This window comes from Myxine glutinosa, chromosome 6 (genome assembly GCF_964187855.1).
Source record: "Myxine glutinosa chromosome 6, kmMyxGlut1.1, whole genome shotgun sequence".
Lineage (NCBI taxonomy): Eukaryota > Metazoa > Chordata > Myxini > Myxiniformes > Myxinidae > Myxine > Myxine glutinosa.
This window is the reverse complement of record NC_136266.1, coordinates 129,494,240-129,510,688: the sequence shown is the minus strand read 5'-3', so window position 1 is coordinate 129,510,688 and position 16,449 is coordinate 129,494,240. Positions and strand designations below refer to the sequence as shown.

At 44.1% G+C, this 16,449-nt stretch overlaps 1 protein-coding gene across 1 annotated transcript in view; it reads right to left on the bottom strand.

The window, feature by feature from the left end:
* The window catches only part of LOC137429450 (inactive peptidyl-prolyl cis-trans isomerase FKBP6-like), a 103,319-nt gene that overhangs the window by 43,534 nt on the left and 43,336 nt on the right, over nucleotides 1-16,449 (bottom strand). Inside the window, exons 6-7 of the mRNA XM_078781071.1 lie at nucleotides 7,261-7,380; nucleotides 6,915-7,112 (exon numbers count right to left, since the gene is read on the bottom strand). Of these exons, the coding sequence (XP_078637197.1) occupies nucleotides 6,915-7,112; nucleotides 7,261-7,380 (318 nt within the window). The remainder of the gene's footprint in view (nucleotides 1-6,914; nucleotides 7,113-7,260; nucleotides 7,381-16,449) is intronic.

Below are 16,449 nucleotides of genomic sequence, written 5' to 3'. Positions count from 1 at the left end.
CAGATGGCGAGGTCTAGAAAGAATTTGGTAGTTCCATATTCTTTCAATTTCCTAGTCATGAAGCTCACTGTGCTTTTGGGAACTTTAAACACTCTGGAAATTGTTTTATACCCTTCCCCAGATCTACTTCACCTCACAATGCTATCTCGGAGTTCTACAGACTGTTCCTTGGACTTCATGATAGGGTTTCTGCTCTAACGTGCACTGTCAACTGTGGGACCTTATATAGAAAGGTGTGTTTCTTTCTAAATGATGTCCAATCAATTTAATTGGCCACAGGTGGATTCTAATCAAACTCAAGGATAATCAAAGGAAATTGGATGCACCTGACCTCAATTTGGAGTGTCATAGCAAAGGGGTTGAATACTTATTGACTCAAGACATTTAAACTTTTCATTTTTAATTGATTTGTAAAACAAATTCTAAAATTCCACTTTGACATTATGGGGTATTATGGTAGATCAATGACAAAAAAATCTCAATTCAATCAATTTTAAATTCAGGCTGTAACACAACAAAATGTGAAAAAGGGGCAAATATTTTCTAAAGGCACCAAGTCTGTGGCCAGGCACTAAAATGCAATTTGTTGGTGTTCCAAAACTATGATTTATCGCCTGGTCTTGCTCCTCGAATTACTCATTCACTATACTGTCGCAAGGAAATTGGTTTCCCTTCAAGCGATTCTTTAATTCTCTAAGCACATGGAAGAAGTCACGCAGGAGTAAGGTCTGATAAGCATGTGGTGTGTACATCCAATTTGAATGGAGCAACGAAAATGGCTGCCATGGCAGCACAGGTTTTGTGGGCTAAAAAGTTGTGGTGAAACAGTACAACATGTCTCAACCTCCCCATTTCTATTCTTTGATTGGGTCTTGCAGTTTGCACTGATGCTTGGGCAATACTGTACTGCTTGCTAACTGTAACATTGCCTCCAGTGTTCCAAATGTACAAAGGTACTCCAATTTTTTTTTTTTAAAGGATTGAAGGGCCTAATAGCCTCCACCTGCATTGAAGTTCCATGTATTAGCAGATTACTTAAAGCAGGTCATAGGCATCCACAACAATCGTGATCCAAGTTGAGGAAGGTCGGCCAAGACCCATGTGGGAATAAGATGACAAAGGACTCCACTGAAAGTTCCAGTCAACACAAAGTTCATGACAATAATTTTGTGTTCATTACCTTCGATGTTGTCCACACACAAACATTGATATCACATGGTAGTAGGCCTGAACATTTTCAAACAATTTTCAATTTCACATGTAAGTATTCTTATACAAGCTAATGTTTCATCCTGGCAAATCGTTTCCCGGAAATTAATTTGGGATTCCTGCCTTTATCCATTTTTTGGGGCTCGAGCTCAGAAAATTTGGTCTAGTGGCAAGTGTAGATTTGCTTGCACTTGTGCAGTGTGCTATGTGCATCTCCTTCCCCAACACTAAGGAAAGACTCATCAACTTGTATTTTATGGCCTTCAAAGCCATCCCACAACCAAGTTGACTTAATAAGAAATGTGTGCAATGGTAAAAGCTAGCTTAATATTAATACAAAGTTACATGCATAAGCCTGGTGTTGGCTTAGCGGTTAGGGTGCTGACTTGGGATCCTAGGATCTTGAGTTCGAATCCCAGTCGATTGCTGAACTAATGCCTGGGGGGTTGACTCATCCTTCAGAGGTCGGCAAACTGAGTACCAGCTTGCTGGGATAAATGATCCCGATGTGTACCCTGATTTAGAATAGGTACACTGTATCCCTGCGCATCGTAAGAGGCGACTAAGGGTTGGCGTCAGGAAGGGCATCCGGCCATAAAAACATTGCTTCAAACAGGGAACCGCGATTGTCATGGGGCCCGCAAGGCTAAACCCTGCTCTAGCGGGGAAAAATGGCCTTAAAACGATCATTCATTCATTCATACAAAGTTACATGCATGATTTTTGGAAGGAAAATGCAACTGCCGTTCCAAAAAAAAAAATCTGTCTTCTGCAGGCATATGTTTCAGTACTCCAACATAGCACAGCATATTCCTTGTTTGCTTTCACATATGGGGACAGGGTGATCCTAATGTACACCGTACAGGGTACTTCACACAGCAGGAATATCTTTGGCAAGGAATAGCAGGAATAACCAGCAAGGCCTTGGCCTTTGTCAAATTAGAAAAGGATAAAAAGGTTAAATTAAAAACAAATCAATTTGGGTGAAAAAGCCAGACTGACGTTTGCACGGATTTTGCATGTACCCAAGGGCACATACCATCAATTAATTTTAACCTTGAACCAAAACTTCTGCATAGTGGGGTTCAATGCCATGAATCTGGTGAGAATCCTTTAGGAATACTGACCGTGCTGGTTAAGCAGCACCTGACCATGTACGCTTCTAGTTGATGGTCAACAACTCTACTTACGACATGACCTTAAGCCGAGCACGCGAGTGTTGTGGTGAACCCGTCTGTGGGTTTGTCTATTTGTCCCCAGAATAAGTGGACAACAAGAGCAGCTAGAATTGCCAAATTTGGCACAGAACTCTATATTGCGAACGTCTCAGAGAAGTTCAAGTTTGAGCTCTGAATAAAAAAAAAGGAGAAGATTATGACAGGACTATATTTACTCACTGCGACTATGAGACAGCTACTGTCAGTGTATTTTTAATGTACTCTGGGGTGGTATTGCACTGAGAAAACAACAGTGAGTCAGCACCTCCATTGAGTGCATTCTAGTTTTCTTAACTGCTTTCTGTTTAACTGTTTTTAACTGTTTTCTTAACTGCAGTCAGCACCGGTTTTATTTTATCAACATGGCCTCTGTGTAGTCAGGTTATGGAATATTCGTGGATATGCTTGTCATGGACATTTGATTGGACGGGAGGGCCAGACGATGACAATCTTGTGACGGAATGGCTTTGGAATTGCTGTCTCCCCAGTTGATATACTCGTGAAGAAATGGTGATGGGATAATGACAGGAGGGAGCTAAAATATATATTTGATGCTCTTGCAAAGAGAAGGAAGATTTATATAGCACATATGTCCCCTCAAGTAGCCTGGTGTTGGCTTAGCGGTTAGGGTGCTGGCTTGGGATCCTAGGATCCTGGGTTAGAATCCCGGTCGATCGCTGAATTAACACCAGGGGGGTTGACTCAGCCTGTCATCCTTCCGAGGTCGGCAAATTGAGTACCAGTTCACTGGTAATTCCCTGTATGTCGCAAGAGGCGACTAACAGGGTTGGCAGCAGGAAGGGCATCCGGCCATAAAACATTGCTTCAAAAAGGGGACCATGGTGCCCGAAAAAGGCCAACCCTTGCTCTGTGGGGAAAAATGGCCTCTAAAGGTGGTTCATATGTCCCCTCAAGTGTGAATAAGCAAAACTGCAGTTGGAAAGATGAAGACGTACCATAACAACAACAACCCAGTTGAAAAAAGAATAAATGGAAACACCACCAATCCCATGACGGTTGAACTTGAAGTGCCACCCAACAAAATGGTGTGAAAACCAACATAGCACAGTGCTGCCCAACAGAATGGTATGACATCATCAAGCATGGTGAATGCTTTGAGAAAAATCTACTTTCTACTGGGCTGAACGGAACTGATGAGGGAGTTGCAGGTGAATTTAGACATCAGAGTTCGTAAGCAGAATTCCAAGACTGTTATTTATGCCTCCGAAGTTTGTTGACAATGCGCGAAGTGGTAAGAGATGTCATAGGAAATGGGACAGACACTGTCGGTTTAGGTTATGTAGATAAACATCCTCAGAAATATTTTTGATCATCAAGCAATGGTCTTCCATGATGAGGTAAATAAACTTCATTGTCATTTTCGAGTTTTGGATGTCTGTATTATAATGCCCAGACTGCAGTTCATTGTTGCAAGCCCTCTCTTTCCACATTTGTACTTCACACGTGACAGAAACCGTGACGGAAATATAACGATATTCCACAGTTATTTAATGGGGAGCAAGCTATCTCAGCAAAAAATATTTTCAATGAAAGGTCACATGACCTTACAAACCTTGACATTTCGAAACCATAATGTAATCAGTTAATCTTCATATTACAGTCCATACTCGAGCCAAATTTGGTTGAAATCTCTTCAGTGGTTCGCGAGTTGTCGTGGTAACAAAAAAAACGATAACGGATGGACAGATAACCAGAAAACATTAACTTCCGGCCTTCAGCTGCAGAAGCATCAAAAAATTTGAAAGGCGGTATAGAAGTAACGTGTGGCCTTTTGTAAAGCAACGGGATTATGTACGAGATAATACATTGACAATTTGCATGTTTTTTTTTTCATTTTGCATAATCAATAATTTTGATGACAATGCATTGAGCATTTAGTTGCAATTACTTATTGTTTGCTACTCTTCCATATTCATGCAATTATTATAATTCTGCAAAAGTGGGACATTTTCATACCAGGCCTTCAATTATACGGTTTTGCTCTTTGTAAACATCATGGTGAAACGCATTCTCACCGCGTGGACAATCTGACCGAAGCAACTCGGTCTCAAATGACACGGTTGCGCTCACCATTCTTCAAATCACAAAGTTTTAAATGACCACATGAGGTGCACCACCCACATTCCCACCTGTACATTTTCCTTCCACCCAATAAAATTATCAGTCACGAATAGCATGCACGACACCATCCATTACATCATATCAATGACAATGTGCTCCAAGCATCACACACAATTACACGGGAAAACAACGTTGATCGTCTTAACTCGTGCTAAGCTATATAATTGGCACAGCTAATATCTTGGCAGTGGCACCCAAGCCATGTCCTCATCAACTGTTAAGGCAACCTGGTTGTTCTAGCAATTTGAATGACTGCTTTGTGATGCAAAGAGCACACATTCAAAAGGATAATAACAGATTATTGTACGTTAACAAGGCTTGTTACCTCCGCCACCAACGGTGGGGGACGTTGTGTTTTCACACCCGTCTGTCTGTTTGTGAGCAGGATATCGAAAAAAAATTGTGTACTGATGTGGATGGAACTTGGTGGAAATGTTGGGTGCATGACGAGGAAGAATAGATTCCATTTTTGTGAAGATCCAAATCCAGATACGAGAATTCTAAAGCGATTTTTCACCATTGGGAGATAGGGCCAAAACCTATATAAAGCACAACATCTCAAAGAGTTGTGGACAGATTCGGACGAAACTTGGTGGATGAGTTGAGTATGTGACAAGAACAAGCTGATTAGATTTTGACGGTCTCCTGGCGGAGGTATGTGCACCACCAGTGCCGTTCTAGTTAACTAATGTTTTGAATTTGTTTTAGCTCCAATCAGGAACAGGCATTATTTTGAGGAAACTAAATCTAATTTTCGATGGTTTAAATGTCCAGCAAGTTGAACACAAACTTACAGTGCAGTGCTATAAATGATCATTTAGCTCAATTTAGTCCGCATACAGTGTTGAGTGGAATTAACAAGGGTAATGGTTACGATTACCACAAAAGGACGACAGGGAAAGGAACCACGTTTCAGAAAGAACAACAAATCTTGCATCCACTGACAAAAACAGCGTATTTCGAGATGGAACCTCGGTGGTACCAAAGGAGTTTCTTGGCAAGAAATACACACTAGGAGGTTTGCCAATGTCTCCCAGTTGTCAAGCAGGAACGTGAAATTTGAATGGCCTACTCCTTTTGAAAAGTACCATGGGATCTTTAATGTCTACCAGTCAAGTACTAACAGATGATATCAGTGGGCTTAACATCTCCTCCAAAGGACCATATACTTAAAGATGCAACACTGTTTGCAAAGCATTAGACCAACAGTTTGCACACAGTCAGGTAACATAGACAAAACAGCTCAAAGGCATGTACGTTACCTCTGAGCTATCCGAGCTGTCAGGACACAGCATAATCATCATTCATTATGCAAAAAAACCATTAAATGAAGCTCACTCATAGAGCGACACTTGGCAAAAGAGAACAAAGTAGAATGGCACTCATAGAGCATCCTTTTGACCTCAAAAATAATTGGTAGTTGAATGCAGTGACCTGCTGTGCAAATCGTCTTCAAATTTTAAGTTCATGCGATGAAAATTGACAATTTAAAAAATTTGGCCTATGTTGATGTCAAAAATAGTTGGTGGTTGAATTCAGTAAACCGACATGCAAATCCTATCCAGATTTCAAGTCAAAAACCACCTTTAGAGGCCATTTTTCCCCGCAAGCGGGGGTTGGCCTTTTTCGGGGACCGTGGTTGTTGTTGTTTTTTGGTCCCCTATTTGAAGCAATGTTTTACGGCCGGATGCCCTTCCTGCCGCCAACCCTTTTTGTCGCCTTTTTACGACAAACAGGGAATTACCAGTGAACTGGTACTCAATTTGCCGACCTCGGAAGGATGACAGGCTGAGTCCCCCCTGGCGTTAATTCAGCGATCGACCGGGATTCGAACCCAGGATCCTAGGATCCTAAGCTGGCACCCCAGCCGCTAAGCCAACACCAGGGATTAAAGTCAATCGGATGAAAATTGAGAATTTTAGAAATTTGAAGAAAAAGTTGTTGACCTTTGGCCTATGCAGACCTTTTGACCTAAAAAAAAAGGAAAAAGGATAACCAACCAACCAACCAACCAACCAACCAACCAACCACACACACACACACACACACACACACACACACACACACACACACACACACACACACACACACACACACACACACACACACACACACACACACACACACACACACACACACACACACACACACACACACACACACACACACACACGAGTAATCAACATACTTGTGAATTTTTTTTTTTTTTTTTTTTTTACCAATTAATAAACATTTCTTTAAGATTTACATCAGTGATTCTAATTTACAATATCCACTATATAAAATTTGGAAAGTAAGTTTACCACTCATTTATCGTGCTTACCACCTTTGCATCCAAAAACTTGCCTGGCCAAGACGCACAAGTGCCTTGATGCATTGTGGCTGCAACCGCAAGGCCTCCGAGGCATGCTTAAACGCATAGCATGGCAGACACCGCCGCAGCCCACACAACGCCAAGTTCAGATGTACTTTGATCAAACTCCCATCCAGTTTGGCCTCTGCCTCTTCAGAGACTAGATGTGCATCTTGCAACAGATGTAATGCCTGGGGATGGAGGGACAGATGTAATCACTGCCGGAGCTTGAATCTCAAAACAAGTATCTTAGCCAGTGGTACGAGCGATTACCCCGCTTGACTAAAAGGTCCCATTGGATAAAGCCTTGGAGGCCTGTGCCAAACTATAGCAAAGTACCTTGAGATACTTGCGCGATGCAGGGCCGAACTGATTTGCCCGGAACAGCACGTTCCCTGCCTCACGCTCCTTTGCTGCCACAAGCAAGATTTTCTCCAGTGGCACATGCCGTCTTTCTTCCTGCATAAAATACAATAACATTACAATACATAACAATGAACCCACAACAACAACATGCATTTTAAGGCCATTTTCCCTGCCAGAGCGAGGGTTAGCCTTGCGGTCCCCATGACAATCTTCTCCATTTTGCCCTATTTTCTGCATCTCTCCTTGTTAACCCCCTTGCCCGCATTTCTTCTTCCACCATCTTTAGCCAAGTCTTTCTCGGTCTTCTCCGTCCTCTACTTCCTTCTACATTCATTTCCATCACTCTTCTCAACCAGTCACTTTCATCCTTCCTCAACACATGACCAAACTATCTCAACCTGTTCCTCTTCACAGCATCAATCACAGGCTCTATTATCATCATCTTTCGCAATTCATCATTTGTCTTCCTCTCTCTCAACGATACTCCGCACATCCACCAAACCATTCGCATTTCCACCCTTTCCAGCATTCGTTGCTGCTCTACGTTCATTGCCCATGTCTCGCTTCCATAAATCATAACACTTCTCACACATGCAGCATACACCTTTCCCTTCAGCTTCAACGACACTCCCCTCCTCATCAGCACGCCACTCAGTTCCCGAAACTTCTTCCATGCACATCTTACTCTCACAACCGTTGCCGAGTCTGATCCACCTTCTCCATTCAGCACGTCTCCGAGGTAGCAAAATGTTTTCACACCTTCCGACTTCCACGCCATCTCCAAGATCCAACTCAACATTTCCTCCATCTGCATCTCCCTCTGTGCACACCTTACATTTGAATGCACAGTGTTACGGATTCGTCACTTCCGCTGGGGTGGTTTTCACCCACTGGACATGTTTCTGATATTATGTATTATTATTAGTTCACAAGGTTTATTATTCACGAACGGTTATCAAGAGTTAAAAAGGATAACTGTAAGTGAAACAGGAAACCGAAAGAGAAGACAATGAGGTGAAGAGGAAGAAGCAGCGCGAACCAAGTTGGAGAGGACGCGTGACGTCAGCGCTCCGTAACGAGCCAGGTTTGACAGCCCCGATTGACAGCCGCGAAGGGATTTTGAGTTCCTGGAAGGGACATCCGGCGATAAGAACATTCGCCGGAGTGGAGAAATCTGCGTAGACAGATTTGGGGCGCTGAAATTCCGACAAATCCTTGCCTCGTCGCATCGGCTCAAGCCAGAGCCGTCTGCCATTTTGAACCCCGTACTTCGGACACCTGTGGACATTTGCTTCGTGTCATCTTCACCCCAACATCCTACCGTCTGTCGGGGATGAGTGGGTGCGACCGCTTTGTCTCCAATTACGTTGCGGTTTGCTGAGGGAGCGGTGAAGGTGCGCCTCTGGAGGGCGCCGTTGTACAGTTTGGCGGGAAGAGCACCCTTGCCCACTGTACACGCTTCGGATATTGACCGGAGAGCGAGATTCGGGTGTCGACCGGATTTCGTTCCATCGACCGCTGGAGCGACTCCCATTCGCCTTGGGAAGAGTCATAGAGACATTGAGGAGTGTCCGTTCATTTGCTGGCAGAGCAGTGAGTTACTTGACTTTATATAAGATATATAGAGTGCACTCTTAATGGCCATCTGTTATCCCGTTATTCCTGTGTGTGATTTCTAATACAATTTTGTTCATTTATAATCATTGGTGTGGTTTCACTATTGTTTTCAACACAGGGTAACATATCTTTCTGCCGGGGTTCCTCTCGGGGTTCGGAGGTTACCGAGACCAGGAGATTGTAGAGGACACCGTAACAGAAATTGGGGGCTCGTCCAATTGACTTCAATTGACAATTGGGTCTTCGTCCGGGATCTAAAATTCCCTAAATATCGTCCGGGATTTTTCTTGTGTGAAGGTTAACAGGTGTTAACGGATAGTCACCATGGAGTTTGATGCAGAGAAGTTTACAGCGACCGCTAGTGAGGCACAGTTCCGAGCGTTACTAAAATCGGAACTCTTGATATTGGGCAAACATTTTAGCTTGGAGGTCCGAGCTAAAATGAAGAAAACAAAGATGCAGACAGTGGTGATAGAATCTATGGTGGAACAAGGAACATGGAGAGAGGGAGCCTTGGATTGGTTACCAGAAGAACAAGAAAGTGTGGAGCTCCAAAAAACGGAGATGCAATTGAAGAGCCAGGAAAGGTTAGAAGAGAAAAAAAAAAAGAGGAAAGGAGAGTGGAAAGAGAACTCCAGGAAAGGTTAAAAGTACAGGAAAGAGAACTCCAGGAAAGGTTAAAAGTACAGGAAAGAGAACTCCAGGAAAGGTTAGAAGAGAAAAAAAAAACCAGAGGAAAGGAGAGTGGAAAGAGAACTCCAGGAAAGGTTAAAAGTACAGGAAAGAGAACTCCAGGAAAGGTTAGAAGAGAAAAAAAACCAGAGGAAAGGAGAGTGGAAAGAGAACTCCAGGAAAGGTTAGAAGACAAAAAAGCAGAGGAAAGGAGAGCTGCAAGAGAACTCGAAGCAGAGGAGAGAAGAGCCGAAAGGGGGATAAAGGACCGTGAATTGGCGCGTCAGCAGGAAATTAAAGTCAAGGAGCTGGAGTTAATGAGAGAACGGGGAGAGGTACCACCCATGCCGACTGGTTCGACAACTAGTCAAAACACCTGGGATGTTGGCAGACATGTGAGGCTGGTTCCACCCTTCAATGAAAATGAGGTAGCCAAGTTTTTTTTACACTTTGAGAAAGTGGCTCAAATGCTAAAATGGCCGGAGGAGTCCTGGACCATATTCGTACAAAGTGTTCTGGTGGGTAAAGCTAAAGATATTTATTCGGCTTTACCGATTGAGCAATGTGCAGATTATGAGATAGTGAAGAAAACCATTTTCAAAGGCTATGAATTGGTCCCTGAAGCTTACCGGCAAAAATTCCGGAACGCCAGGAAGAGGGAGAATGAGACCCATGTGGAGTTTGCCAGAATGAAAGAAACCGTGTTTGATCGGTGGTGTGATTCAAGAGGAGTTGGGAAAGACTTCGAACTATTGCGACAATTGATCCTGGTGGAGGAATTCCAACAGTGCGTCCACGAGGACATTAAAGTACATCTGGAGGAAAGGAAAGTACCAAAGCTGTATGAGGCAGCAACCATGGCAGATGATTATGCTTGAACACACAGGATGGGGTTCCACAAACCTACCTTCTCACCTATACTTAACCAGGGGAGTTATGGTGCACACGGTGCGGAGAACGAAGATTCATGGGGACGGCCTGGAGATGACTATGAGGATAGATCTGATACCGCGACTCCTAGGGATCAGAGGTCTACAGTGCCAAGACGGACTAATCCTCCGGGGGGGCTCGAGGCAAACCACGAGGTTCTCCTCCGGGCCTACTTGCGCTTTTTGCCATAAACCTGGACACTTGATGTCCCACTGTTATGCCCTGGGAAAGGAAAATCAGGAGCGGAGTTCGACTAGTACAACTCCGAATGCAATGGCAAGTGTGAGAAATCGCCCTCAAAAGGGTTGCCAACCATTTATTTCAAAGGGGTTTGTGTCACTGGATGGAGACCCGACTACCCGGAAACCTGTTAGGGTATTGAGGGACACCGGAGCACATTAATCTTTAATGCTTGAAGGCATCTTGCTATTGTCAGAGGAGACAGCAACTGGTGATAGTGTTCGTTTACAGGGGATTGGTGGCTGTGTTAGAGCTCCACTTCATGCCATCCAGTTGGAGTCCGATGTGGTGTCACGACCGGTCACCGTAGGTTTACAAACCACCCTTCCTGTAGAGGGAGTATCTGTTGTTATCGGGAATGATTTGGCCGGTGGTCAAGTTTATGGTAACCCGATGGTTGTTAAAAAACCCAGTAGGGAAAATAACCACACCAGTTAGAGATGGCGACAAATTTAGCAAGTTATTTGTAGGTGGACTGAACTTCAAAACAAAGGAAGATGTTCTGGAGTCTGCCTTCAGGAAATATGGACTGCTTTTGGAAGTAGTGCTGATAAAAGACAGGGAGACACAAAAGTCAAGAGGGTTTGGCTTTGTCACGTTTGAAAACTCAAAGGACGTCAGAGATGCAGAAAAGGATCTGAATAGCAAGAAGTTGGAGGGTCGGACCATAACAGTAGGGAAGGCATTTCATAGGTGTCGTGGGAGCTACAGAAGAGGACCACGGAGTAGTAGTTTTGGTGGTGGCCGCAATCGATATTATTATGGAGGCTCCCAGAGTTACGGCAGCTCCCGAAGGAAGGATTGTCAAAGTAGTGGCCGAGAAGGAGACCGCTATTCATGTAACTAGTGACAAGCGGTCCCACCATAATTATTATGGAAGTTCGGAAAGGTTGAAGCACTGAATGCTGCGGAGCCGCCGAGCCAAGATTCCTACACGGATTAACCGTGAACGCCACGTTCCTAAAGGCGTCCATGTAGTGAACTTCCCTGTACAGACTAACCGTGAACTCCACGTTCCTAAAGGCGTCCATGTAGTGAATACTTCCAGGCTTCACCACCCCAACCATCATGGAACCTGGCTTTCAGCTCGGCCTCCCGGAAAAAGTGCTGTAGTTTTGCTTGACTTGGGATTTTGGATTACTACCTCTTAACCTTCATTCAAAAGAAACGAAAAGTAAAATCAGAGCGGGATGAGATGGAGTTTGGCTTTGCAGGAGTCCAACTGGGAAATTGAGCACGTAAAGGGCAGGGACAATGTCGTTGCTGATGCTTTGTCCAGAGTGAATTAACTTTGGAAATCTCTGTGGGTTGTGTGAAATTTTCTTGCTTATTTTTGAGATGTTGATAATTGTTGCCCATGGGAATTGATGATTTGGATTGTGAATTTACTTTTGTGTTTAAAAAGTTTGCATGCAAAGAAAGTTTTCGCTGTGTTCAAACTTTCTTTCTTGAGGGGCGGAAGTGTTACGGATTCGTCACTTCCGCTGGGGTGGTTTTCACCGACTGGACATGTTTCTGATATTATGTATTATTAATAGTTTCACAAGGTTTATTATTCACGAACGGTTATCAAAAGTTAAAAAGGATAACTGTAAGTGAAACAGGAAACCGAACGAGAAGACAATGACGTGAAGAGGAAGAAGCAGCGCAAACCAAGTTGGAGAGGACGTGTGACGTCAGTGCTCCGTAACGAGCCAGGTTTACCGACAGCCGCGAGGGGATTTTGAGTTCCTGGAAGGGACATCCGGCGATAAGAATATTCGCCGGAGTGGAGAAATCTGCGAAGACAGATTTGGGGCGCTGAGATTCCGACGAATCCTTGCCTCGTCGCATCGGCTCAAACCAGAGCCGTCTGCCATTTTGAACACCGTACTTCGGACACCTGTGAACGTTTGCTTCGTGTCATCTTCACCCCCAACATCCTACCGTCTGTCGGGGATGAGTAGGTGCGACCGCTTCGTCTCCAATTACGTTGCGGTTTGCTGAGGGAGCGGTGAAGGTGCGCCTCTGGAGGGCGCCGTTGTACAGTTTGGCGGGAAGAGCACCCTTGTCCACTGTACACGCTTCGGATATCGACCGGAGAGCGAGATTCGGGCTTCGACCGGATTTCGTTCCATCGACCGCTGGAGCGACTCCCATTCGCCTTGGGAAAAGTCATAGAGACATTGAGGAGTGTCCGTTCATTTGCTGGCAGAGCAGTGAGTTACTTGACTTTATAAAAGATATGTATAGAGTGCACTCTTAATGGCCATCTGTTATCCTGTTATTCCTGTGTGTGATTTCTAATACAATTTTGTTCATTTATAATCATTGGTGTGGTTTCACTATTATTTTCAACACAGGGTAACATATCTTTCTGCCGGGGTTCCTCTCGGGGTTCGGAGGTTACCGAGACCAGGAGATTGTAGGGGACTCCGTAACAACAGTCACATGAAAAAGTAAGTACACCCCATGTAAAGTTTTGACTTTTTCAACATATTTCAACATACAGCTATTTGATCTTCATTTCAACAATATTGATAGATAAAGGTGATATAATATAACAAATATCATGAAACACTTACATTTTGTAGTCCATTGTATAATTTAAATAAACATAAATGCAAATTTCACATGTGGAAAAAGTTAGTACCCCCCACATTTATCACTACTTCAAATACCTAAAATTAGAATCAGGTGCACCAGCTCAGGTGCAAATGATGAGAACATCGTTAGAGAGGATCTTGGAGGAACCTGCCTTATTTAAACCTCAGACATTTAGTTTGGTTGCTCTTTGTTGTTGAAGTGTGCGGTGTCACCATGCCTAGATCAAAAGAGCTCTCTGAGGCCTTCAGAAAGAAGGTTATAGATGCCTACGAGTCTGGGAAGGGATTTAAAAAGATCTCCAAACAATTTGAAATCAATCATTCAACTGTCCTGAAGATCATCTACAAGTGGAGAAGATTCCAAACAACTGCCAACTTGTTCAGGCCAGGCCGCCCCAGCAAGTTCAGCTCCAGAGCAGACCGCAAGATGCTGAAAGAAGTCTCTAAGAACCCCAGAATGTCATCACGGGACCTACAGGTAGCTCTTGCCACTGTTGATGTCAAAGTGCACGAGTCTACCATTAGAAAGAGGCTGCACAAATTTGATCTACATGGGAGGTGTGCCAGGAGGAAACTTTGCTGTCCAGAAAGAATATCAGGGCAAAACTAAAGTTTGCCAATGAACACCAAGGCAAAGACCAGCACTTCTGGAACAATGGGCTCTGGACAGATGAGTCAAAGGTCGAGCTATTTGGCCACAGTACCAGAAGACATGTTTGGTGAAAACCAAAGACAGCATTTGACCACAAGAACCTGATACCAACTGTAAAGCATGGTGGTGGAAATATTATGGTTTGGGGCAGCTTTGCTGCATCAGGGCCTGGGCAGCTCACCATAATAGAATCCACTATGAATTCTTCATTGTACCAGAGGGTGCTTGAGGATAATGTGAGGCCATCTGTCGGAAAGTTGAAGCTCAACCGAAGGTGGACCTTGTAACGTGACAATGACCCTAAACATACCAGGAAATCCACCAAGGAATGGCTGAAAAGAAAGAAATGGAGGGTTCTGGAATGGCCAAGTCAAAGCCTGTCAAAGCCAGAGTCAAAGCCGGATCTAAATCCAATCGAGATGTTGTGGGGAGATTTGAAACAGGCTGGGCATGCAAGAACCCCCTCAAAATTCGCACAGCTGAAAGAATTCTGCATGGAGGAGTGGGCAAAAATTTCTCCCAGTCAATGTCAGAGACTGGCAGACAGTTGTAAGAAACGACTACTTGAGGTTGTTTCTGCCAAAGGGGGCAATACCACCTATTAGAGCCAAGGGTGTACTTACTTTTTCCACATGTGAAATTTGCATTTATGTTTATTTAAATTATACAATGGACTACAAAATGTAAATGTTTCATGATATTTGTTATATTATATCACCTTTATCTGTCAATATTGTTGAAATGAAGATCAAATAGCTGAATGTTGAAATATGTTGAAAAAGTCAAAACTTTACATGGGGTGTACTTACTTTTTCACCTGACTGTAGCTGCCACACTGGTTAATGACCCTCTCAGACCACTACATTTTTGATGAACCCACTCAGCGCACATTGTACATTGAATTGAGTTCACTCCGACACCCTTCCTGCACACAGCACATGGCCACTTCCCAGTTCTTTCCACCTCACCACATGCTTTACCACTTGCCATCACCTTCGTCTTTCCGATATTTACCTTCAGACCTTTTCTCTCCATACATTCCTTCCACTTGTTCATCTTTTCCTTCAGTCCATCCATACTTTCCGCAATCAACACCAGATCATCTGCATACAACAACTCCCATGGTAAACCCTCCTTTACATTCTGAGCCAGCACCTCCATCACAGCTACAAATAGTAGTGGACTTAGTACCGACCCCTGATGCACTCCCACCTTCACCTCAAACTCACCACTGTTCCCGTCCTTCGTCCTTACAGCTGTGCGCGCTCTTTTGTACATTGCCATCACTACTCTGATCAACCATTCCTCCAATCCTAACTTCCTCAATGCCCATGTCAATACTTCGTGTGGAACCCTTTTGAATGCTTTCTCCAGATCAACAAACCCAAGAAACAACTTCTTCCTCTTCTACATGTACTTCTCCTGCAACTACCTCACAATAAAGAGCGCGTCTGTCATTCCTCTTCCTGGCATAAATCCAAACTGCTTTTCATCGATCTTCACCTTCTTTCTTATCCTCCTCTCCAACACCCTTTCCAATACCTTCATTCCATGCTCCAATAACTTTATCGCTCGTGCCACACTCCAGAGGGTCACCTTTCTCCTTGTATAGAGGGACAAGGGTACTCAGTTCCCAATCCACTGGAATGCAGCCTTCTTTCACCACCAGATTACAGATCTCTGTCATTCTCTTCACACCCCAACTTCCTGCTGCCTTCAACATATCTCCCACAACTCCCGTCGGCCCTCCCGCTTTTCTACTCTTCATTGCTTTTATCACTTCCTCAACTTCCTTCTCAGTTATCTTCTCTGCCACTCCTAAAACTGGGTTACTCTCTATGTTGCCATCCCATTCATTCTCTGTATTCAACAGCATTTCCATATATCTTTTCCACCTTCCTTTAATTCCATCTAGGTCCACAACGATTTGTCCCACTTCATCCTTCAAGCAACTCACCCCCATCACATCACACCTCTCTTTCGCTATCTACTTTGCAATCCTGAATACTGCTCTCTGACCCTCTTCCGAATCCAAGCGTTCTCCGAACATTTTCCTACATGCCTCCTGCGCCTTTGCTACCTCTTTCTTTGCAGCCTTCTTGGCTGCCTTATAACTTTCATGCTCTGCTTTTTCTGCTCCCGTACCCTTCGCCTTCTGCCACTCCTTGAACTTCTTCCTCTTTCCGTCAATCCTCTTTCCAACTTCATCATCCCACCACCATGTTTCCGAGTGCCTCGGTGGTCCTTTTGTCCATCCACATACCTCACCAACGGCTCCCAACCGACTATCTTTCATTGACATCCATCCACTTTCAAGCTCAACCACATCATCCTCCACCCTACTCAGCCTCTCTTTTAATGCCTCCCTTGCTGTCACCTCTTTCAACCTCCACACCTTAATTCTCGGTTGGTACTTCACCGCCGAGCTCTCATCGCACCTTTTACCCTTATGTCGCAGACAACCAA